We start from the raw sequence: 26,580 nt of genomic DNA on the forward strand, positions 1-26,580 counted from the left end.
TATCCTGATCTTTAATGGGGAGTGTTGCTCAACTCGTCTCTACATAATCCCCCACAGGTGCTCAAAAGTGTTAAGATTGAGTGCAATACATGTCCACAGAAGGTTTTTCACCTTGGGAGAATGCATATCCTCATTATCATGTTGAAAAAATGCCCAACAATGCAGGGAATGAGGAAAGGGTAACATCTTCTGTTTCAAGTTTGTGTATTAAATTACACAGTGGAGTGGGAACTCATGACAGCACTGATAAAGCACAACTCCCTTACACCTTCAGCACTCATACATCCCTATATAAGAACTTTACTACCACTGAACTTTACTGTGGGAACCAGGCACTTCTCACTGTACTCCTCCTCTAGCAACACCATAACATTTGGATGCTGTTAAATCCAAAATGATTGATTTGGTCTCATGAGACCAGAGTATTTATTCCCAGAATCTATATTTTGTAAATATGGGCTTTAGAAATGGCTAACTGACCTTATTGTGTTTTGGCTACAGTAGGTATTTCCAGTGAGAACAACAACCATGCATGTCATTTCTGCAGGCTGCATCTTACTATGTGAGTCACTCTTTTCATAGCTTTTGCTGGCTCTGAGACACTCGCTTGGTATTTCTCCTGCTCTTTGTCTAGCAAAAAAAAATCCCTCATCACTAAATGAAACCTTAAAATGAAGGCCTGATTATTTCAGGGGCCTTGTCACAAGTCCATTGTTTTTGAATTTCTGTGTTACTTTTGCTATATTTTCACACTTAAAACAATGATTTGGTAATCCTCTTGTACCACTGTCCTCTTTTGTGCTAAGAAATAAGTCTCCTGACAGTTCTCTCCCAAGTGGTTCCATTGTTGTCAGCATTAAGTCTGAGAATGATTCAGTGGGCTATATAACACTTTTAATTGTCAAGAAATTACTTGGTTCAACATACTTACCTGTTGATCAAACATTGCCTTAAACTTACACTAGAACATTTTTATTTTATTTAGTAACTTTTAGGAGGGTGTATTTTTGCTACACAACATTTTAACACCTTGATAAGAAAACCTTATTTTTCTGAAGAATTTTGACATGCTTCTTTGGTAATTGATTAAGCAGACTTGCTGGAACATTATATCTCTAAAGAACCCTAACATGTCTTCTAAGTAATTGAGTAATTGCTGACTTTCAGAAGTTTAAGAGGGGGTGTACTCATTTATGCTGAGCACTGTATATATACATACATGAATACAGTCAAACCAAAAATTATTCAGACACTAGATATATATATATATAATTTTTTTTTTTTTTTTTTTTTACTAGTGGGTGCAGGACACTATAGTTCATCTATGTAAGTGAGGATAGCAAAATAAAGTAAACTGTGACATATTATACCCAAAAATTCTTCATACAGTGGACTACCAGTAAAACTGAAAAAATTGGGACCAATAATTATTCCGACACTTTGACCTGACCATGTTTTGCTTAAGTGTTATCTGACATAATTAAGATTGTTTTCTGACACAGTTTAACTCTGAGTTCTTGTCATATTTTATAACTATAGTGAATAAACTGTAATAATGAATGAAATGTTCAAGGTGTCTGAATAAATTTTGGTTTGACTGTATATATACATACAGTAGTCAACATTTAAAGTGGATCAAAACCTTTCATCAAAGTTGTCCTAAAACCTTCTCCTTAGGAAAACTTTGATGAACTTTTTTGATCACTTCAAATGCTGACTACTATGTATGAAACTTAACACTTTTAAAATGTTGAAACATTGTTATATGTATAATATATAAAAGAATGTTAGAATTACGTTAGGTTCCTGTGACGGGAAGGCTCAGGTATAGTGTATAGGAAAGGACCATACTATAGTGACTTTTAAGATTTTGTCAAACATTCTTATATATGATTTTTAAGATGTTGTCTTAGTCCAACTGAAAGACCCCACAACATCATAAATTCCAGATCTTACTATCTTAGTGGGGTCATTTGGACCCCACAAAGTAGTATAAACAAGGATGTGTGTGTGTGGTCCTGGTAAACACATTATGGGGACAAAATGTCCCCACAAAGATTGCATTATCTGAAATCCTTGTCCTTGTGGGAACATTTTTGGTCCCCATGAAGAGAACTGCTTACAAATCATACAGAGTGATGTTTTTTTGAAAATGTAAAAATGCAGAAAGTTTTCTGTGATGGGTAGGTTTAGGGTAGGGTTAGTGTAGCAGAGTAGAATATACAGTTTGTACAGTATAAAAATCATTACGTCTATGGAAAGTCCCCCTAAAACATGAAAACTTGTGTGTATGTGAGTGTGTGTGTGTGTGTGTGTGTGTGTGTGTGTGTGTGTGTGTGTGTGTGTGTGTGTGTGTGTGTGTGCATGTGCGGGCAAGCATCCAGCTTGTCTAGCCCAGCCAAATGACTCCCCACCAGCATCTTATTGAACAACCAGCTGAGTCAGGATTTAGGGAGAAAGAGAGACAGAAAGAGAAAAAAAAGAAAGAATAATGAAGAACAAACCACAGGGTCAGAAGTTGAGCTGTGTGCACATTTGTCAGTAAAGCAGTGCCTGGCATTGCAATATCAGATCTGTATGATTCACATCAACCTCTCCCTTTCCAAAAACAGTGCTTTTATTCAAATCTCCTTTAAGTATCTCACTGAGAGACACCGGTTCTTTCATCTAATGCCCAGAGGGCAAATCCTCCATACTTTCTCCAAGGAGAAAGGGCTCCATGCTGTGGATGCATGCAAGCATCCCTGTGGATGCCATCCATAGTGTGTCTTGACTGACATGATCACCTTGTGCCTCATTAGCCATGGTCTCCCATAATGCAGAGCAACAAATGAGTCCCTCTGGTGAAGAAGGTGTGCCTTCCAATGGGCAAAGTAATGCAATTATGTAGTTCCAAAAGTGTCAGTCACAACAAGTGAAAAACATAAGTGCTATTAAACAGTTAAGCAATACACACTGTCAAACATGTGTGACATCTAAAACGTATAACAAACAAAATACACACAATCAAAGACAATAAGTGGTAGAAAGATATCATGAGTGCATTAGAGAACACACACATAATAACAAACACATAGCACCTTTTATTCACTATTAGGGCCATAACCACCACAGACACTGAGGGGGACAAGTCCCCCCCAAAAATTAAAAATGGCAAAACTGTCTTTCCAGTGAAATCACAAAACAAAATGCACACAAACATGTCCCTGCTCTTAATATACAATAATTGATGAACATCTTAGATTTTAATGAGGAAAAAAAACCTATACCAGGGCGGATTACAACCCGGAACCTTTGACACGGTTAACAAAAAGATGTTCAAGACATGGTTACGGCCTTGTTCACTACTGCTATCAAAACATTGCTATATAAAACCTTTTTTAATTCTTAATAGTCACCTATTTTAGGACCACTAGCCAACAAACGTGCTTTAATTTCTCGACGAAGATGGCCTGAATGAGTCCAACTAGTATGCATTTTTACCAGTTCGACCCATTCAGGCCAGTTGTGAACATGATTGGCAGCCATTATCTTGTTGACAGCTTAATCAGCCAATCACATTGATGTAGAGGCACTCTCTAACACTCACGCCATGCTTTAGGACCATCAGCTCAGAGACCACAATGAGCTGATGGGAGGTAAAACATATGCTGCCTATTTGATATCATATTTTATACTGAAATTTTAGTTCAAAATTTCAATGCCACCTCAAAGGAAACACCCTTTCTGTATGTTTTCATGAAAGTATGGCACCATTCACCGATAAACTGAGGCTGGTGGTGGCTCTCTCAGGTAATACGACAGTGATTTGAACTGCAGCTGCTCCTGAGACTGAGAGACGGCACGGTCTGAGTCCCCGGAGCACACTTGGGCCGGGTTGCTCTGATAGGTCTCTTGGGGCCGGACTCATAGTGAGGGGGGAAGTATCATGGCAGACCCTTTCTGACATCTCTAATGAGGCAGCCTAGAGAGAGATATCTCTCTTCCACCCTCCCATTCGCTCTCTTGCTCCCCCTTCTCGGTATCTCTGTTCCTCGCTTTCTCTACTCACATAAACACGCACCCAAAGACACACAGAGCCCCCCAGGCTATCCCCTATCCTCCCTACAGCGACTAATTGGGCCAAATCTGTGATCTAATTAAACGTCCAATTAGTAGGAGAGGGGCCATTTAGCCGCTGGCTACACCGCTGTGCGCGGGAAATAATGTGATTGAAAAACAAACAGAAAATCAATGAGAAGGAGCGAGAGAGATGGAAAAGAGAAGAAGAGAGAGAGACAGCGGAAATGAAAAAGATGAAACAAGATTTGAATCAGTTGGGTGTTTATAAGGTTAGAAAGCAATGACCGACACATACTGTGTTCACTCACAGATCATGTAGATGTGTGTATCTGCCTGCTCTCTCCCTCAGCAATGACCCCTTGAACACATGCTAATTGCATTATTCTCAAAACACACACGTTAACTGCATTATTCTATTGGTGCAGTCAGTAAGTACATTATTCTATTAACACGCTCAAAGAACCATAAAAATCAGCACATCATCAATTATTAACAGCTCACTTAACCCTGGAGAGAGCCAAGCTTCCCTCAGAAACATTCACTTACCCTTCACTTCATTAAATATTAATATAAGAGTCACATTCAACATGGAGGCCACTGAATGGATTGTTTTCATTCATACTGTACACGCTGAGGCTAAAGGGACACAAGGGTCAAACTAAAGTGGGCATTCCACATTTCAATTGTATCATATTGTCACGACGCAATGAAACATACCAAATTGTGCCAAATTGTGTGTAAGACATTTTTGGCCAAGTGGTATATATACTGTGCAAAAGTCCTAGGCCACCACCAGCTTTGTTGTTTTAGCAATCATATTTATTTTTCAGTCTCTTTATTATGATACAAACGGAAAATAAAGGAAATATGTACACAAAATGTAAAAAAACACCTGAACAATATGGCTTCTTTAAGCAAAAATCAGTATTTAGTGTGTGACCTCCTGGACTTCTTCCAGTTTCTCAAAGAAGAAACTCTGAGAAACTTTTCATCAGATTTTGAAAGTTTTCTTGGCCTTCCAGTCCTTTTCCATTCCATTTAGGTTTAAGAGAGCCAGGTTCCTGCTATTGCAGCTATCCTGCTAAGTGTAAGGGGAGGTCACTAAATACTTGCCACTTTAGCCTATAAAAGCATTTTTTTTTTCTTTTCTGTTTTCAAATTTTCTGTATTTTCTGGTTATATTCTAATAAAGAGACTGAGAAATAATTATATATGGTCATTATATCATTGCTAAAACAACATCTAATGGTGGCCTAAGACATTTGCACATATATACATACATACACATATATACATAAACTAAGCACATATTGGACGTTAATCACAATAAAAATATGTATATTTAAAATTTAAATATTTAATAAGTATATAAATAATAAATATTTTAAATATTTAATAACTTATGTGAAGATAATATGAATCTGATTTAGAATTAGGGTAGCACTTTATTGTACAATCCTGTTCCACATGTACAAACTATGTACTTACCAATTACAATAACAGGGTTATAACTAGGTAATAACCATGAACCTACCCCTAAACCTAACCTTAACCCATGTAGTTACCTTATATTACCTGTATATTCTTGAATAAGTACACTGAAAGTACACCGTAAGTACACATACTGTAAAAAAAAAGTGCAACCTGAATTAGAATACCCAAATTACAAATTATAGCTTATAAGTGAAATTAGCCAAAAGCTGAAATCTTCTGGCTCTGGTATAAGTGTATAATTAACAGCTTTTTAATTGCATTCTACATTCACACCTGCTATTTAACTCTGTGAAATGCATCTTGTTAATGTGACAAAATATTTAAAGAGAGTCATTTATAACTCTTTGATATAACAGAAGAAGTGTGGTGGAAATCTGTAAAGACATTAATGTGTCTGTAATATGCAAGCTTTTTATACTCTCAGTACAGTTACTTTGTAATAAAATTAACATAAAACTACTGTTATGTCAATAATCTCTTCTAAATCTCAGCATCTCTTGGTTTCTCACTCTTACCATGATGATGTCCAGGAGGCAGGGGAGGCCTTAGCAGATGTTACCCAGCTAAGTGAAGCCGCAGGTCCCCCTGGCAGCTCTGATCTAGTGTTCTGCAGGAGAGAGAGCGGATCACTCACACACAGAGCACAAACCACCTGCTCTGACCTACTGTGCCAAACATTACCAGTGCTCAATGCCAAGGCCGACTTACTAGAGTGTGCTGACAAAAAACGGTCGAACAACATTGGAGTCTTGCAAGAAACTATAGTCTACTTTGACTTTTTTTAACTAGAACTTACATCTGTTTTTATTTTTATTGAAACAACCAGTTAGTCTGTTAAAGCACACAATCAATGAACTGAATGTGTTTGAAGTGTATGCTGTAAAATAACTGCAAAACAAAAGATGTATAAAATGTAAACAATACCAAGAGGAAAACTGCGTTACTCATTGTTCTTAGTTGTGTTTCATTCAACTTTGTCTCAGATATCCCTTAAAAATTCCTTAGAAGAAATAATTACAGGCAAAAAATGAGTCAATTGCTGAAATAAAGTAATATTATGATGCTTAATCTGGATTATGCTGCTCTAATAATTAATTTTTTCATTTGTTTTAGTACATATTGATATCTCAGGCTTTTAGTACCTTGGCAAATCTGAGCACAATTCGAGACATTGACATTGTTGAGAATTCTTATGATACTCTAAATGAGACATTATTAAGTTATTTACTTTAAAGAAACGATTCATATGACAGAGATCATATTTATGATTTTTCTTTCATTTGTATATATAAAACAGCCAGAATCAAAAGTTGTACAATTATAGGAAACCATTTTCCAGGATTTCACAAGCTCATATACTTTTTTTTTTTTTTTTTCAAACTAATGTACACTGTGTCTGAATAACAGTGTTGACACTTGACAGTTTGTTTATTTAGGTTGTACGTGGTGGGTTTGGATTGGTAGATAAATCACTAAAACAAAGTCATGTTTATGAATCAGCTGCAGAGTTCAGTGACATCTTCATGAACTTTGTGTCTAAGCTGCAAATAATTAAACAATACTTTTAACAAATGCAAACATAGTTACATAACTGCTGTAATACTTCAACGACAACAAATGACGGTGTCAATGATTTTTTAATCATTTATTAATCCCGCTTTTGGATGTGTTCGCATGTAGCTTGATTGCTAAATATTCAAAAATCCCGTTATACAGTTGGGAAACGATGATGCAACTTACCACATTCAAGGTGAAACACAATTAATCTCATATTTCCATCTCTGACTTTAAACATCACAAGCGTTTTCAATGCATTGCCGTGTTTTCGCTGTTTTCGTAATTTTGGGGACTACAGCCCCGCTGTGGTTAAAATGATACTCCAAAAACTCTTAAGACCGCAAACACATCTGGGCACGTATGTAAATAAAACTACAAATACCAAGGATCACATTCTCCCCCACACGTTCCAAACTGGGATTGTAGTTTTTGATAAATAAAACACAGTTGGCTCAACGACAATAGTTCCAGCATGAAACTACATTTCCCATAATTCCCGGCAAACCCGGAATTCCAGTTCCCGTAGCCCTGGCCGTATGTAGTGCCTGTTTCCTGCAGCAGAGGAGAAGGAGGTGGTGTCCAGAGACTGGCAAGATCCAACAACATCGTAACCTCAACCAACACCACTATACAATGAAATTATCATCAATAATACCCGCTCCCGAACTGCACTACTTCACCCTCCTGCTGGTATGTGTATGAGTAATCGCGCGCTCGTTCAGTAACACACTTCTGGCAGGTTTACTTGTGATAGCTAGCTCATATAACGTTAGCTATTAGAAGGGTTTATGAACTTGGATGTGATGCTCTTAATTTATATTGTTCTTATACGAAGGCCTCTAGAATTTGTGCAATGAACGACTTAAACTATGTCAACTCTGAATGTCTCAGTAGGTCTAATGGCCTATAGAGAATGTAGGCTAGCTACATAAAGTGCTAGAGAGCTGGCTAATTTGGCTAACCAGCTATTAGAGTTACCACCGGACCAGTCATAATGCAGGTGCAAGTATGGGACATTTTGAGAGTTTTGTAGACTGTGGGTCATCTATACCATTTAATTCACAACCACACTCGCTTATAAACATTGTCATTTATAAACATTACCAACTTATATTGTCATTTAGAATGTTTGTAAGCAAACTAAGGATCACTGAATCATAAAACCCTTTATTTTTAGCAGTCTCAAATACAGTGTTGAAAGGGCCAAGGGACTTTTTGTTTTCTAGCGTAGATAATGACGGAAATAGATGAGGTTTAGATGGGAAAAGAAGGCACTACGTCACTCGCAGCGCAAGTTGTGGAACCTTGCAGGGGTAAATGCTAAACGCAACTTGTTAAAATGAACAAGTAATTGATGTGCTTGCATGTGTCCTGTTTCCATTCATAGTTGTAAAGTTTCACAGACAGCAATTTATGTGAGCATGTTTAACTCGAAAAGTCCTTTAAACAAATTAATTAAGCACTTGAAGTCGTTTTTACAATAGGAGCCATACAGTATGCAGCTGTCAACAGTGATCTTTATAGTCCTAAAGCAAAGAGATGGATATTTTGGGATTCGTTTCATCCGACTTCGCAGTAAAGAAACCGGTTGGTGAGCTACTCTGTTGTGGCCGAATCCTATTGGCTGTCAACCCGGAAGTGACCCGCGCTGCGCCGTTTAGCACAGCATGATGTGAAAGCCACAGCTGCGGTAGCCTTGCTGTCAATGTAGTTCATTTTACAAGCTTTCAGTTTCAGTATGTATTTTAGCATTAAATAGGAGAGGGCACATATTCTCGTAGATATTTTTCTCATAAGTTGTAAAATTTTAAGAATTTGGCCTGTTTTCCTTTGTGAACATATTTATCAGTCACTGTTTTATTAATCATTTCAATAACATGAGTTAAAAATGCTTGTAATCCTGATACGTTTCATGTCACAATGCATACTTGTGGTATAGTTCCTTCCTCTGATATTGTTTCAAAGCAAGTTCATGATAGCCATAAATACAAACCCTCTTTACATACAGTGTGAAGCATTACTGTCTGATTTCATCCTATTTTAAGTAATGCTTTCAAGGTTATCACAAGTTATTTTCACAGTGTTAGCTAGATAACACTACCTTGATGACATATTTAGAGTTGCAATGAAACCGAAGTAGCAACAGATATTTTCTTCCATATAGTGAAGTACATCCAAATGTAACGGATTATCGAAAAGAAATAAATATATGGCGGGGACTTGAATTGTGGTTTCACCTGAAGGTCCGGTTAAACATTACAAGGTTGTATATATATATATATATATATATATATAAGAGAGAGAGAGAGTGATAGATAGATAGATAGATAGATAGATATAGAGAGATATAGATATATGGATATAGATATGTTAAAGGACTATAACTGTAAAGTTTTTAATATACCTTCTAATTGTATGAGAATGAAGTCCACACCATTACTATATCAACACAGAGGAACAATATCGTTGAAATAATTTTAAGAGCAACTTTTTTTTTTTCAGCTGATAAACAATACAAATTCAATTGCCAATCAGAATCTTCCTGATTTTAAAGTGCTTGAAAAGCAGCAGATGACAACTGTAGCGCATGCTCATAATAAACAGAACATTGTCAGCCGTCGGCGTGAACGCTAGTTATCATTATAGTTATCGTTCTTGGTGTGAACAGGCCTTAACTCTCTCACCACCAATGCTGTTTTTTACCCATAAACTGTAGCATACCTTAAAAATACTCTGCATTTCAGGAAGTGTACTCTTAAAAATGTGATTTTGTCGTAGACCAAGCATATTTTTGTTTATCTGAGTAGAAACAACCCATATTAGAGCTTGGAAACTCTTTTTGATGAATCTCAGTAAGAAACGGACATGCATGGATCCAAATTTTTTACCGAAACTACAGCGTATGTTGGGTCTAGCTGTGATTTTGTACTTTGTGATCTGAGCGGTTTAGATCAGCCCATGTGGAGCCGTGTGTTTGTTTTGTTTCTGTGACAGTTGGAGGCTTCTCTGAGAGATTACCCAGTGAATTTAGGCAGTGTTGTTTAGCAGATGCTTGTTGTCACATATGCCTCAGTGTGTGTTTGATATTCTAGTCTGAACGGTTCTTTTTGCCTCTTAAAATGGACTTATCACAGATATTAAGACAGCCCACGTGAGGAGGTCTTTATCAGTCTTGCCTTTCGCAATGTTATTCACTTGCCAAGTAACAGTTTCTGTGTTTAATCAAGGAGAAGTGAAGACATCCATCGTAATATCATTATATCTGTCTTCAGGCTATCTTTGACAAAGTCAAACAGGATGTAGTGATATGTAGCAACAGCAGACTCATCCAACAACCACCAACTCTACTTTAACACGTGGCATTACCAAACCAGTTTACAGTCTCTTTTGGATTGATCACATATGTTAGATAATTAGCCACATTACATTACTTCAATGAACTTTGGTGGTGATGATATGCTCATTTCGTAGTAAAAACATTTACCAATACCAATCAGCCAGATTAAAGATATCATCACGTGGCTAAAAGGAACGTCTAAAGTCCAAACTACATAGTTGTTGTGTTTCATGTTACAGAGATGCAGTGCTGTCATAATTATGGAACTCTGGCTGGCAGTAAATTGTTACAATTAATAAATTAATAGTGTGTTTTGTTCATGTCAGTTACAGTGCAAGCGTAATACACATACATCTTAAAATGCCATTTATTATCACTGAACTTGGAAATATAAATATAATGTAACATTTTCTTTTTAGTAAACAAATATTCTACTAAAACAAACTTATACAGTGCCTGTCAAAAGTTTGGAAACATTAAAATTTTTTAATGTTTTTGAAAGAAGTCTTAAAAGTCTTCTAAAAAGAGAGAAATTAATACTTTTATTCATCAAAGGATCCATTAAATTGATCAAAAGTGACAGTGAAGACATTTATAAGATTTCTATTTATTATATGCTTTAATAAAATGTAATAAATAAATGTAATAAATGCAAGTAAATGCTTTTCTTTGAACTTTCTATTCATCAAAGAATCCTGAAAAAAGTATCACCATTTTCTCAAAAATATTAAGCCGCACAACTGTTTTCAAAATTGATGATGATAATAATAATAATAATAATAATAATAATAATCATCTCGAGCAGCAAATCAGCATATTATAATGATTTCTGAAGAATCATGTGACACTGAAGACTGGAGTAATGATGCTGAAAATTCAGCTTTGCCATCACAGGAATAAATTACATTTTAAAATTTTTCAAACAGAAAACAGCTCTTTTAATTTAGATTTCATAACATTACTGTTTTACTGTGTTTATGATTAAATAAATGTGGCCTTGGTGAGCACAAATGATGACTTTCAAAAACATTAAAATATTGTAATGTTTCAAACTTTTGACAGGTACTGTATATATAGAATGATATGAATAAAATGTTCTAAATATAGAAGTAAATTTACTAAAATATGATCTGTATAATTGTATAATTATTCATGCCATACTACTTTTTTTTTTTTTTTTTTTCGCACTGCAGATTTAAAGCTGATAAAACCAAACTGGTCTCCACCTTCTGAAATGTCACGCTCAAATAAGGCACTACTTCACCAGATAGAAAAGCCTTATAAAATGTAATTTATGTTTAAAATTTTGCAAAAATTCTGTATTTTATCAAAAGTTCCCTTATTTAAATGGTAGTATGTGTTTGGAATTTAAAGTGCACTAACTGTGAGTATAGTTATCTCAAATGATTGCAGTTAGATTAGATTATGTGAGTTTATCAGTTTTCACTGTTAACAAGTAACAGTGCAGCCTAATTGTACTTTCCCATTAAAGGGGGCTTTTGGGGGAAAAAAAGAAGTTGGAGAAATAATAGAAAATGATTTGTTTACAAAGGTCATCTTGGGTGAGGCATGTCTATTCTATCTGTTAATCTAAGACTCATTCTTATAACATTGCCACCAAACACTAGACTTTTATCTTTAATCTAACAATGACAGATAATTAAATATAGACTGGACTGTTGTTACAAGCACATTTTGCTTTACTTATTTAGGAATATGGTGACGCCACAATTTGCATGTTGTTTGCTTAGAGACATAACCTGCACTCAAAGATACTGATGATTTAACATAGCAGTAAAATTCATTAGAGGCTAACGGTGGAGTACCACGCTTAAAAGCTTTAAAAACTGCCACATTGGTCAGCAAACATTCACTTTCCATTTCTCAATGAATATCACGTTTTCTCAGAAGTATATCACATTATGTTTTTAGCTATGATTGGCATGTTAGATGTTTAATAGTTTTGCCTGGACTAATAGTATTATGAAATCCACTTTCGACCACTTCCAGAGGTAGTCAAAAACGCATTTGACCGGATTGCTTTCGTAGTGTAGGCACTTGTGAGGTTGAATGCGTTCAAACAGCCACAAAAGACCGCCTTCTCTCCGCTTACTGACCTAATGCATAAACATTATGGGTAGAGCTGCACAATTAATCGAATTTCTAATCGCGATTACGATTACAGATGCCATGATTTCGTAATCGTTCAAAGGCACGATTACAAGGAAGAATATCCCCTTTCATTATTCTGCGTGTTTAAGATGTCTGTTATGAGCATGTCACATTGTGAGAGGCGAATCACGACTACTTCAGAATGTAAAAGGTCTGACCCAGCTTAAAAGGATCTACCAGTGACGTAGGTGTACGCTGATATGTCGAACGCACGCGAAACACCAGCACCCGCCATTTTTAAAAGGCCGTGTACACAGCCTATATGTTTACTCCACGAACTAACTCTAAAAACATGGTAAACAGTGATAGATGGACCTCTGAACTGTACGCTAAGGAGAAAATCCAGGGCGACTTTGAGCAGACCAAGCGAAACATGATTGCGTATTTCTGCTAAGCTAGCGACATTGGGTATCAACCACACGGACACGGCAAAAGCTAATACTGTTTCATGTACTGTCTACTTTCTTTGTATAACAGTACTATCTAATAACGTATTAGACAGGACTGTTAAACAAATCGTAAACTAATGAAGACGGAGAATGCGAGCACTGTGTGCTCAGGATCTGTCTGAACTGTTCTCAGCGCCATCAAAATAAAAGTAACAACAACAAGCGCAGTTTACGTCACGTCAGGCCTAGGAGAACATTAGTTCTCGGTGGACCACACTTGTGGCAAAAACCCCTATTATTATACCATGCATGTTGACTTTTTTTTTCTTTTTTATTATTATTTAAAGAAGAAACCAAACCAATATATAGTTGACATTTGAGGTTTAATGCTATAGAAAAACAATTAAAAATTGTGTTTTCAGATTTTCTTTATTTTTATACAAAAATATGGCATGCATTTGCTTCAAACAATGGTATAAAGCTATTCAATACATCATTCAATGTAAATTGTGATAATCGTAATTAATAATCACAGTTACAATTTCAAGGGAATAATCGACAATTATGATTTTTGTCCTAATCGCGCAGCCCTAATTATGGGAACGCCCTAGTCAGACGGGATTTAAACTTTGTCGACTGAAGATCTAAGTTTGGTTTGAAGACGAAAAACGTACCAAGCACAATGTTCTCTCACCATTCCTGATGTCTAACGCACACTCACAGTGTTTGGCAAGGTCTTGTTGTTATCAGAGCAGAAATGAAAGCTGCTGCTCTCCGTATGTTTTTCCGTTGTCTCTGTGCGTGTTCATATGTAAATTGCGCGAGCTTATTTTGTCCATTAGATTGAAAGATCTGAAAAAGCCCATACATTTACTAGGGCTGGGACAAATACATCGATTCTCGGTCGATACAGTGAATCTGGATCGATTCTGATTCAGCCCCACGATACATTGGAAAATATCAGAATCACTCTAGATTCTTTGGCCACGTACACACTGCAGCTAAATTCGGTTGTCAGTTCACCTTTTAGTGCTTAATCGTGTTCTGTACACACACAGTTCAGTAAAATACGGGAGTGACAACCGCATTCTACAACCGAATTAACTCCCGAAAAATACAGGTAGTGACAACCGCATTTTCATAAATTCCACGCAGTGTGTACGGAAACCGAACCAAACAACTAGTTGTTAATGACGTTTAACGTTCATCGGAGATGTGTCTCTCTATGCGCGGTGAATCACAGGGAAAGCACGAGCCCTGACTCATTCAAGTTGCCAGATCTTGCTAGAAAAATCAGCGAACAAGAATAAGCCCATAATAAACCGAAATAAATCCAAATGCTTTATGCTGAAAATAACACCAAAATATCACGATTCATGTCTGCACACTTTAATAACTCCATAAACCCGTTAGCTTTATGAGACGAGCTTAAACAACAAGCCCGAAAATGCTTATAATGAGTGATCATGGCAACACAGAAAGAGCGCGCTCTGTGTGAAACAGGCTGTATAAGCATAAACAACACACGACGCCTCCGTCGACTGTGTTAGTGTGTTTAGTTAAATTGCTGAAAATAACGAGTGTTTTATCACTGTAATATTACTTTGGTCACAATAATGGATACCAAACACGAGAGACGCCAGAACGTCGCTATGGTTTCCAAGCTGTCAATCATCGAATTTTCGAGAGTGAGTCGTGTTTCGTACACACATGTAATGATAATTTAGGGGATTCAGTCCCGCATTTAAATGCGGTTATCACTCCTGAAACTTAAAGTGTGTACGTGGCCTTTGAGTCGTGAATCGAGATTCGATGTATTGTCCCAGCCCTAACATTTACCCGACCATAGACGCTCCCCTCAAAAGAAATCAGGACAGAAGTGGTCGAATGTGAACAAAAGAAACAGATTAAAAACACCAGGTGTAAACGGGTATGCGTCTCCCCCGTCTACTTGTGATCCGATCAACCAAAATGCATCTTAATACTGGGTGTAAACGGGGCCTTAAACTACTGTCGTGGAAAAGTGGCTAAAGTTGCAGTTCCTAAATAAAGTTACCATTTACTTTGGATTTTATTTGCCAGAGTCCATTTTTATTCTTATTCAGGGCTTTCCTATGGTTCATTTTTGGCCTGTGTTTTTTGTATCAGAGAGATTCTAGATTATGAGTATGACTGTCTAATGATAATAATTTACCACTGCCTCCATAATGAGTACTGTTATTACTCACATGCACACATACAAACAGTTTACCAATGAACCACCTCTGTTGTTGCCAGGTAACGGGTCTGTATACTCCAGGACGAGGAGAGATAACCAGTCTGGATGCTGGAAACATCGATGACATCCTCAGTGAGTTCTTACCTTGTTTATTTGTGTGATTGAATGAGGCTGTTTCAATCAGTAGTTTCAATCAGACAGTTACCGCACCTGTGTCGTGCATGTGGGTGTGACTTAGCCAATGGTGCTTTGTCATTGTAGTAGATCAAATGAAATTAAACCACATGTTTCTCTCCACAGACAGTGCAGGGGTGGCTCTAGTCAACTTCTATGCAGACTGGTGAGTGTGTCTGTCGGCTTAACGCCTCCAGATGTGTGTTTGTCAGAAAGGGTGATGAGAATTGTTGATTTGCTTTGTTTGCTGGTTTCCCATATGACATTAAATGCTTAAAGGGTTTTTTCCCCTAAAAAATGTAAAAAAAAAAAAATGTCATAATTTACTCACCCTCATGTCCTTCCAAGCCCATAACACTTTCATTCGTCTTCAAAACACAAATGAAGATCTGAGAGATTTTTGTCCCTCCGTTGACAGTCCACGCAACTTCCACTTTGATGCTTTAAAAGGTTGATAAAGAGATCATAAAACTAATCCTTATGAATCAAGTGGTTTAGTCCACATTTTCTGTGACACGATCGCTTTATATGATAAACAGATTGAATTTAGGCTTTTAGCCACATAAACATTAATCAGAGAACATAAACAGAAGCTCTCAAACTTGCTTGCTTGACACGCATGAACAAAGCTCTTGCGGAAGCTCAAACGTGCTGCGTAACACACAAGAATAAACCTCATTGGTTCTCGTATGCCAAGCAAACATGCTTGAGCTTCTGTTTACCAAATCTGATGTTGATGAATGTTTATATGTGAATCTGTTCATCATATAAAGTGATCGTGTCTCTTCAGAAAAATAGGACTAAACCGCTTAATTCATGTGGATTAGTTTTACATAGATAAAACTAATCTCTTTATGAATTGTCTAAAAGGATAGTTTTTACTTATAAGCTATTGCTTCCGGTCTACTGTCATATGAGCGTTCATGAGAGGGACGTTGTAACACGAGATGTAAGTGTGTTGTAAAGCTGTCTGTGCTTCTGCGTTACTTTATGCTTAAACTTCACAACACACATACGTTTAGGTCAAGCTGAAGACACGATCACTGTGTGTGATATTTCAAGCATCAAACGAGCATATATAATTAAAAAATAAATAATAATATCTAAAATATATAATTATTGTGATTGTTTATTTTTCTTATTCATGCCACTTCAAAAAAAAAAAATTTTTGTTAAAAAGTGGTAAAATGGCATGATTAAAAAAATGAAGTGATTTAAAAATGGTAAATTTTAAAAGAAAATGTGAGGATAATAGGAACTAAAATATATACTTTAAACAAAGATTAAATCTTGACAAGGTAATCAGGACCTCAAACGCAAAGTAGAAGGGTCTCGTATCACCATGAAGAGGTTTATTTTTTGATTTATGCTTGGCTTACTTCACATTTTATTGTACAGCTTATTACACAGAATGAACAGACCTGAAATATTCAAACTATTTATCTGTCTAGAAAAAATAAACTAGCACTAGCATCTCATACTCTAAAGTATCTGTATCCTGTTCTGTATTTTCTGTAGGTGTCGTTTCAGTCAGATGCTCCACCCTATTTTTGAGGAGGCGTCGAATATAGTGCGGGAGGAATATCCAGACGCTACACAGGTGGTGTTTGCCCGGGTGGACTGTGACCAGCACTGTGAGTTTACACACACACACACACACACACACACACACACACACATTGGTTTCGCCTTTGAGATAAAGCAAATTAAACAGAATTATTGATGTCTTGTAAAGTGTTTGATGGTTTAATGACAAAACTGCATCTTCTGTGAAGTCAAGGCGGCTCAAAGATATCCCACAGCGTGGGTGTGTGTGAGAGAGAGAGACAGCGCATGACTGATTCCAGCCGATCGGCTTTGGAGTATTTACCCCCCACATTGGTTGACTTTCATTTCTCGGCCCTCCCCCTCTCCTTCTTGCCTTCTTTCTTTCTCTTTTCTCTACATTCTTTAATTCTATTTCTTTTTCTCTGCCTTTTTTGTCTCTGTACTTTCTAAAATGAGCCTTTCCCTGACCTCTGACCTTTTGATCTTTCCTTCTCATAACCTAAAAAGCAAAATATTCATGACACATATTTTGTTCTTCAAAAGCAGAGCATCTGGAAGGTTAAAGTGTTCTTCTACATGTGGGTCCTAAAACTCACCCTTCTATGTATTACGAGCCAAACAGAAATCAGTGTGACCAGAAAAGTCATGTCATCTCGTTCTGTTGGTTTTCATTGATTTAAACACACCTTTAGATATTCACCTTTAGGTATCTACAGTACCTGTCAAAAGTTTGAAAACATTACAATTTTTTAATGTTTTTGAAAGAAGTCTCTTATACTCACCAAGGCTGCATTTATTTTATTAAAAATACAGTAAAAACAGAAATAATGTGAAATATTATTACAATTTAAAATAATTGTTTTCTATTTTAATAAATTTAAAAATGTAATTTATTCCTCTGATGGCAAAGCTGAATTTATAATGTTTATCTCAAATAAATACTGTTCTTTTGAACTTTCTATTCATCAAAAACCCTGAAACACTTGACAGTTTCCACAAAAATATTAAGCTGCACAACTGCTTTCAACATTGAAAATAAGAAATGTTTCCTGAGCAGCAAATCAGCATATTAGAATGATTTCTGAAGGATCATGTGGCACTGAAGACTGGAGTAATGGCTGCTGTTTTTGTTATGTTTCTCCCGATAGCTGATATAGCCCAGCGCTACAGGATAAGCAAATACCCCACACTCAAACTGTTCAGGAATGGGATGATGATGAAGCGAGAGTACAGAGGTCAAAGGTCAGTAACCGCCATCGCTGATTTCATCCGCCAGCAGAAAGTGGATCCAATCAAAGGGATAGAAAATCTGGAGGAAATCAGCAATATAGATGTGAGTGTTTCACAATCACAATACTATACAGTTTTATTTCTGTGGTACATTTTAAGCCTACAAAAAGGCTTTTCAGGTTGAGTAACTAAGAATGACGTGGAGTCTGGATTTCCTTGCCGTGTCATCTAACTTACCTTTCTCTCTTTCAGAGGAGTAGACGCACCATCATTGGTTACTTTGAGAAAAAAGACTCTGACAATTACCGTACTTATGAGAAAGTGGCCAACATCCTGAGAGATGACTGTGTTTTCCTGGCAGCTTTTGGGTAGGAGAAGCACTTGAGATACTTAAAGTCAGCATGAAATAATTCATCCTATCTGCTTTGTAAATACATGTATTAATCTTACTGTGAACGATTTATCCATGCATATGTTTCTAAAAAACATATTTAAATCTGCCCCTTTCTTACAATCAACTGCAATCTTTCATTCAGATCTGTCTGCCTCTATCCAATCAACAACTGATAGATAGAAGTCCATTGGGCCTTTAAAGGAAAAGTTCACCCAAAGATGACAATTGTCATTTATTCAACCTCATGTCATGTCAAACCTGTATACTGTTATTTTTTCAGTGGTACACAGAAAGACAATTTTTAATAATCTTTACACAGCTCTTTTCCATACAGCAGTACAGTTGTGACCATATGGCTTCAGAAGAAGCACAAATCATATGGACTACTTTTATGATTCCTTAATGGTGCTGTTTAGTCCATTTTGGTGCTCGACTGCCTGCCTGACTGTTCAGTATGAACAGAAAATAACAAATGGGTTTGAAACGAGTATGTGTGTGTAAATAATGAGAGAGTTTTCATTTTGGGTGAACTATTTCTTCAAAATCAAGTCAGTTCTTCTTCATTACCTCAATTTAAATTTCTTTTCTCACACCAGTCTCATTTTTTTCTATGCCTCTCTCTCGTTTTTTTCAGGGAAGTTTCTAAGCCTGAGCGGTTCAGTGGTGATAATATTATTTATAAGCCAATGGGAGAGAATGCTCCTGACATGGTCTACATGGGCTCGCTCACAAACTTTGACCTCAGCTATGCCTGGACACAGGACAAGTGTGTGCCGCTAGTCCGAGAAATCACATTTGAAAATGGAGAGGTATGATTTCCGAAATATCTTTGTGTGTGTGTACATGAGGTATCACATGTAATTTCTTTCCATTTTGTCCGGATTGTTATTTGTGTACATCTAACAGTTCAGCCGAACAGCCAATTCATCATTTGCATAAGAAAAGTCCCCTCCCCCTCAGTGTACTTTTCCCACACTCAAGCACATCTGAGTGTGTACGTTTCAAGTGTGTTTGTGTTTTAAAGACGTCCGCATGCCATGTCCTTTAGTAGGTGTGGGTTTTTTCTTTGATTTACTTGACCGCATGTTTTGAATAACTTCAGAATCTGTTGCTTGGTGATATGGCAGTTTCTCCACAATCTGCTCCACTGACCCACCTCTGCTTGACTGCACTTCAGCAAGCCATCCTACACACTCTCAAAAACTCATTATGCATCATTTAGTTTCAGTCCTCAAATCAGTACGACCAATGGTGCTAATATTTTGTATAACATCACTGGGACTTTTCACTGTTTGTGAAGTATCACTCTGCTTGTCTGCTTGTCTGCTTGACTATGATTGGAATATGTGTTTTTGTGTGTGTTTTAAGGAATTGACGGAAGAGGGCATCCCGTTCCTGATCCTTTTCCATCAGAAGGATGACACAGAGAGTCTGGAGAAATTTCAGCAGGAAGTGGCTCGCCAGCTTATCAGCGAAAAAGGTATGGACGGGCCAGTCAGGATCATCTTTCATAAATTCATTGGTTATTTTCTGTGAAAATCGCTTTTTTCAATCCAAAATAGGTCATTTGTGTGGATCCGAGTTCTTTTCAAAGAATCAACCGTTACCAACCGTTCTGAATGATTTTTAAAAATCGAATCCTGTATTTGTAAAAAACAGGAATGATCATGGAATAGTCATGGAAATTGTTTAAAATGTGTGGGAAGGCTGATTTTTGCACATCCAAACTAGGGATGGGTAGGATTATCAACAAGTTGACTAATTGTCCAACAACAAATTAGTCAGTAGTCGAGTCATGTATCACAGTTTTTCTTTTTCCACGAACTTTGCTTTTCAAGACAAGAGTACTGAGTTCAGGGCTCCATTTCCCAAAAGCATTGAATGCATCATCAATGCATTTTTTATGGAGTAAAAGTAGAAGTATTGTAATCTCTTTTCCGTCACACTGTGGAAAAAAAGCTGCCCAATCACATGGCTGTTTGAAAACATATATATTGTATAACTTTCTTCTTCGTGACAAGCAGAAGCGACTCTAAAAAGTAATTTCATCTTTTCATCGATTTTTTTATTTTATTTTTTATTTATTTATTTTTTAATATACACATGGGTCTGAACTAGGGCTTCATGATATGTTGTTTTAGCATCGATATCGGGATGTGTGCATCCACGATAGTCACATTGCCTAGTGCGATGCCTAATGGACCAGACACCACGGTTCAAAAAGCACCTGATTCTCAGATTAATTGCAAAATTTGACCAACATACAATGAAAGTTTGTCATTTGCACACGTTTTAGGTCCTGTCAGTTTAAACATTAAAGCTATTTTAAACCAATTGAACACACAAAGACGCGAAAGAGAACTCTATTCTGAACGTGCGTCTGTTTTCTGTGCGCACACACAGAGCCGTGCCATTCCACGTGAACACCGAACGCAGTTCTCTATTTGTGCCTGAAAGGACACATGCAAAAAAAAAGTCAAAATTAATGTAAAACATTGAGTATCCTCATAAACACAGTTGCTTTTGGCTTAGGTGAACTAAACAATTGAGAAAGAAAACCGGATGTGTAACAGTATTTTAGATCCGCGCAATCGGTCTTAAAGTGACAGCAGCCTAATATTCCTGCTGCTTTCTGTGTTATGAATGTTAATCAAACAACAAAAGACAAAGAGAAAAATCACTTTTGTAGCTTTAACACAGATTAATTATATTTAATTTATACAGTGAAGACAATGTAGTGTTATTTTACATTTGATTATTCAGTTTCTGTACCTGAATACTGTTAGACTTACCTGAAAAATATAAAGCACTATTTCTTTTATTTGTATCTTATATTATATTTATCTATGCTTGTAATTTGTTCATTATTTTATATGTGTATTCACTCACCTAAAAAATCACCCCAATGATTCTAGAATGATTAATTCTTTCCAAATAGGGCTATTTAAGTCATTTGGTGAATTTCTTTCATATAGCAATATATATATTGCAGAAAAACAAAATATCGCATTTTCCAATATCGTGCAGCCCTAGTCTGAACAGATAAATCGCATAGACATTTGTGTTAGTGTGAACAGGTCTTTAGACATAGCATTGAGTTCAGGGCTGCCTTTCTCCAAAGCATCGTAAGCCTAAGTAGATCATAGAGACCAGTGGCACCAATGGTATCTATGATCTACTTAGGCTTACAATGCTTTTGGGAAACGAAGCCCAGAATGGTTTAACTTTTAAAAACGTTTCAAGCTGTGTTCCATTCTGTTGTGCTTTGTCTAGCTTTTTTTGAATGCAAGAACACATCTAATGTGATCGCTTAATCTAATCACGGCCTAATTGACTAATCAATTAGTCGCTCAGATAACCCACCAACTAGTCAGTTTTGCACAACCCTAACTCAAATGTACTTTTGATGGCCAAAAGTGCTGTTTAGATCAGCTCGCAAGTTTTTGAACATCTAAATTGACCTTGTCTGTCTCTCGCAGGTTCAATAAATTTTCTTCATGCCGATTGCGATAAGTTCCGGCACCCTCTACTGCACATTCAGAAGACCCCCGCTGACTGCCCTGTAATTGCCATCGATAGTTTCCGCCACATGTATGTCTTCCCAGAGTTCAGCGACCTTGCGTAAGTATTGCACTTGTCCGTGTGTCTTTAATGCAGAGATTATTTCAGCCTCCTCCCTGCAGGTTATCTCTTGTTCCAGACACCTAGCAATTAAATGATGATTATAGACTTGGCCCCACAGCAACACACACTCAAAAAGAGAGTGATAGTGAACGGGCTTTGGGCTTCATCTCTCAGCCAGTTACGCCAATTAATTTAGCGACACCTGACTGATAGCTGTAATGTGTTTGAACGTAGTAGCTTAGATTTCACGGTTTATAACTATGTTATTACTACTTTACTACAACATCATTATTTATGACACCAGAGTCACCATATATGACAAAAAGCATCATAATTCAGCGCATGCCTTATTTTATTAAGCACTCTGCATATCCTATTATCCAATAAGGGCCTTATCAGCCTGCCTCCCATCAGTCTTTGATACAGCTGATTGTCCAGGGGGTCCGTGGCGTCTGGGACAGTACAGATGATGTCGTTATCTTGTTAAAATGCTGTGGTTTTGGAGACTGTCGGCCCTCTCAGGGTCTTATCACTCATTAAATCAATGATGCTGCTTGTGTTGTTGTTTGTTTTTTGGACTGTTTTATGATGCCTTGTGCGTATGAACAGGGTTCCAGGAAAGCTGAGGCAGTTTGTATTGGACCTGCACTCAGGAAAGTTGCACAGAGAGTTTCATCACGGCCCAGACCCCACAGACAGCACTCCAGGACAGGTGAGAGTTCACCACAGCTGCCGCACGGGTGTGCTTTTGAACAGGGATTTGAGTTGGGCTTGCCATCATTTTTTTTTATTTGAGGCTTTTTCAGTTTTGAATGGGCATCAAATTTGGATGTGAGGGTGGTGATTGATCATGGAAACAAAATGTCTGCCTTTTTTCTCAAAACATTTACTACGTATCCAAATAAAAAAAATTTATTTAGTTGTTTTGTTGTCGTTGTTTTGTTTTCTAATTCAATTCATACTAATTTTATTTAAATTCCTTTCCATAGACACTATTTTTATTTATTATTTAAAGGATTCGTTCACTTTGAAATGAAAATTACCCCAAGCTTTACTCACCCTCAAGCCATCCTAGGTGTATATGACTTTCTTCTTTCTGATGAACACAATCAGAGATATATTAATAAATATCCTGATGCATCCGAGCTTTATAATGATTTGTTAAAAATCCCTATTTAACAAGTTATGAAGTAAAATATCTAGCTTCCACCAGACCGCCTTCTGAATTCAACTTATAAAGAACGTGTACTGGCATCGCGTCAGTTAAGCTTTTTCCGTAAGTTGAATAGGGAAGGCGTAGGACGTAGCGTAAGCTTTTTGAACTTCAAGAGTTTTACACTTTCTTTGTAAATTGAATATGGAAGGCGGTCTGGTGGAAGCTAGATATTTTACTTCATAACTTGTTAAATATGGATATTTTTTTACACAAACGCATTGCTTCGCTTCAGAAGGCCTTTATTAACCCCTCGGAGTCGTATTAAGTATGTTTATGATGGATGGATGTGGATGGAAGCACTTTCTTCAGCTACACTGGACAGTTTCTCTTACAAACACCTAGACATTTTGAGATAAATTTTTAAAAGTCAAACTAATTGGCATGCCCTCTTAAAAGCACAATGCAAATGATGTTCTGTTGAGTATTCAAGTAAACAAAATGACAAATATGCCCATCCCTAGTTCTAGTTTCTCAGTAATACTACTGTTCAAGAGTTTTGAGTCAGTAAGGTTTTTTAAATGTTTTTGAAAGAAGTCACTTCATCAACACTGCACTTATTTGCTCAAAAATACAGTACAAACAGTAATAGTGTGAAATTTAAAATGACTGTTTTCTATTTTGATATATTTTAAAGTGTAATTTATTTCTCTAATGGCAATGCTGAATTTTCAGCAGCCATTATTTCAGTCTTCAGTCACATGATCCTTCAGAAATCATTCTAATATACTGATTTGGGTCTCAGGAAACATTTCTCATTATCATCAATTGTTCTTAATTTATTACTTATTTATAACTTATTTTGTGCAAACCGTGAATTATATTTCAGAATTATATGATAAATAGAACGTTTAAAAAACATTTTTTAACAATGTAAAGGTCTTTACTATCACTTTTGGTCAATTTAATGAATCCTTTCAGAATAAAAAAAGTATTAATTTCTTAAATACTGACTCCAAACTTTTGAATTGTAGTGTTAAAACTACACTTTATATCAGTATCAATGCTTGTAATTTTACGTTTCCTTTAACAAATTACAGATTGTACATAACAGCTCATCATTATGCTATGTTAGTTAATCAACTTCTCTGTTTAGCTTGTGCATATCGAAGTGACATTTGCTGAAAATCAGTGTTGTCCAATTTTGCGCTGATTAAAGTGCATTATGACAGGCACTTTTACTCAGGTTGTGAGTTCAGCACACTTCCTGGTCAAAATCTCTAAAAAGAACGTGTTCATCTAGACTAATTAATGCAGGCGTCCATTAATTAAGACTATGACTGAATGAAACGTGCATGCTGACATTTGAGTGCGTGTGCAGCAGAATGAACCCGCTGACCTCTGTACAGAGTGATCTGCTGACAGGAACACATCCATCTACACATAGTCCCGGTATAATGACTCTGTGAACAGATCCAGGTGATTTGTGGTTGTTTATTTGTCTGTCTGTGTGTGTATTCCAGCAGGAGGAAAACAGAGAGGTGGCCAGTAATCCCCCAGAGAGTTCGTTCCAGAAATTGGCCCCAAGTGAAACACGTTATACCATCCTCAGGGACCGGGACGAGCTGTGATGTCACAACTGCATCGAGACCCAACCCAGAACCCAGCAGTCAGCTGGTGCCAACCTGGCGCTGCCTGTGCGACATCTATTTTCATAATTTTTATTTTAGATAAAAAAAGTGAGAAGGTGAACCCCTGAGCTTTTTTGGGGTGGGCAATGAAGAGGAGCGTTTTTACATTTGTTTTTGGAGCTTGTAAATATGTTTGTGCTCTGTGGGTCTTGTCTAAATTAAAGATGATTTTTTTTTTTTTTTATCTTTTTTTTCCCCCCCTACATTTTTGTCTACCCAAGTCCCCTTTTTTGTAGGAAAACATTGGTACATTGGTGGTCCTCTTTGTTGGCAATGCACATTGAGTTTATTGTGGATCATAAATGTGGGCAAGTGGAATCATGGGAAAATGTAGTCCAAGAACAAACCTGCAGTCAACCTGTGGCGTTTCACTCCAGTCCTCAACTGAGTGTGCGTGTGCGTGTGTGCGTGTGTGTGTGTGTGTCAGCACATGTATGTTACATGTGCTTATTAGTCTGTATTCATATGTACTGTACCCTTCCAGACTCGTTAAAATTCACACTCGCTAAGATCCAGACTGGCTAGTCTCATATCATCCCATTCCATCAGGGGGAGTGGTCAGGGGCAGGGTTATGTGGGGGTTGGGTTTAGAAGGGTAAGGATTATTTGTAAATCTGTCATCTCAGAGGGGACAAGGAAACCAAAAAAAGAAAAGTAAATTAAAAAAAGTTTTACAAGATTCTACTTTGTCTGTTTCATTATTATATTTTCTTTTCCCTGTAATTCATGTTTTTCTACTTTTGCACTTACTATGTCACATTACGTCTGTACATTAAAAGATATTTCATTAAAGGTAAAAAGTTAATAGGTAATAGTTGGTAGGTAATAGCTTCATGTTTCGCTTTGCTCGTCATTTTTACCCAGGGGTTAACAATTAATTCTGGCCTGGGTGTTTATAAATGCTGTTTCACACTGTACATTACTAAACCCTGGGTTAACATTCTTATTTCCATATTTGCTATTGCCAACACGTAAACATGAGGCATGCAATTGGTTATCAGGTAGCTAAGCATCTCGTCGTGACATTCTGACACCGCATCGTTTCACACTGCACACGTTTGGCACCGCAATGTGGGGTTAACACCACAAAAGCAGTGCTAACCCTGCTCTGGAGCAGGTTTTGATAACCCAGGGTAAAAAGATGTGCTAGCCCTGCTAAACTTTCCTTTACCCAGGGTTAAATGCAGTGTTTAGAATAGCGATAACCCGGGGTTAAGCGCAGTGTAAAAACAAAAGCCCAAAGATTTAAGCTGATCTGAAAGGGATAGTTTACCCAAAAATGAAATTCTGTCATTTATTCACCCTAACATTGTTCCAAACTTGTTACTTACATTCTTCTTCAGAACACAAATGCACGTTTTGTTGTTAACTAAATAGTTTTGGTTGCCATTGACTTCCATTTTTTTTTGTCCTTATGATGGAAATCAATGGGAACCGAAACTGTTTGGTTACCAACATTCTTCAAAATATCTTCTTTTATATTCTGTAGAAGAAAAAGTCACAGTTTTGGAATGACATGAGGGTGAGTAAATAATGA

At 36.9% G+C, this 26,580-nt stretch overlaps 2 protein-coding genes across 6 annotated transcripts in view; one reads left to right on the top strand and one right to left on the bottom strand.

The window, feature by feature from the left end:
• Positions 1–7,481, bottom strand: part of invs (inversin) — a 40,778-nt gene extending 33,297 nt beyond the window's left edge. For 2 of the 4 annotated variants that reach the window (XM_051866143.1, XM_051866142.1), the window contains exons 1-2: positions 7,297–7,481; positions 6,072–6,163 (exon numbers count right to left, since the gene is read on the bottom strand). In XM_051866143.1, the coding sequence (XP_051722103.1) occupies positions 6,072–6,074 (3 nt within the window). In that variant the 5' untranslated portion in view covers positions 6,075–6,163; positions 7,297–7,481. The remainder of the gene's footprint in view (positions 1–6,071; positions 6,164–7,296) is intronic. The other 2 variants (XM_051866140.1, XM_051866139.1) reach the window with 1 other exon arrangement.
• A 139-nt stretch (positions 7,482–7,620) lies between these two features.
• erp44 (endoplasmic reticulum protein 44) lies at positions 7,621–25,722 on the top strand. 2 transcript variants are annotated; one of them, XM_051866153.1, is made up of 11 exons: positions 7,621–7,803; positions 15,289–15,361; positions 15,530–15,569; positions 16,922–17,037; positions 18,100–18,284; positions 18,434–18,549; positions 19,210–19,384; positions 19,944–20,055; positions 22,055–22,196; positions 22,809–22,911; positions 24,876–25,722. In XM_051866153.1, exons 1-11 carry the CDS (start codon positions 7,747–7,749, stop codon positions 24,981–24,983), a joined length of 1,227 nt encoding a protein of 408 aa, XP_051722113.1. In that variant the 5' UTR covers positions 7,621–7,746; the 3' UTR covers positions 24,984–25,722. The 2 variants fall into 2 exon arrangements, with proteins under 2 accessions (XP_051722113.1, XP_051722114.1); XM_051866154.1 differs by having other exon boundaries at positions 24,879–25,722.
• The last annotated feature ends 858 nt before the right edge of the window (positions 25,723–26,580 follow it).

This window comes from Ctenopharyngodon idella, chromosome 16, assembly GCF_019924925.1.
Source record: "Ctenopharyngodon idella isolate HZGC_01 chromosome 16, HZGC01, whole genome shotgun sequence".
NCBI lineage: Eukaryota > Metazoa > Chordata > Actinopteri > Cypriniformes > Xenocyprididae > Ctenopharyngodon > Ctenopharyngodon idella.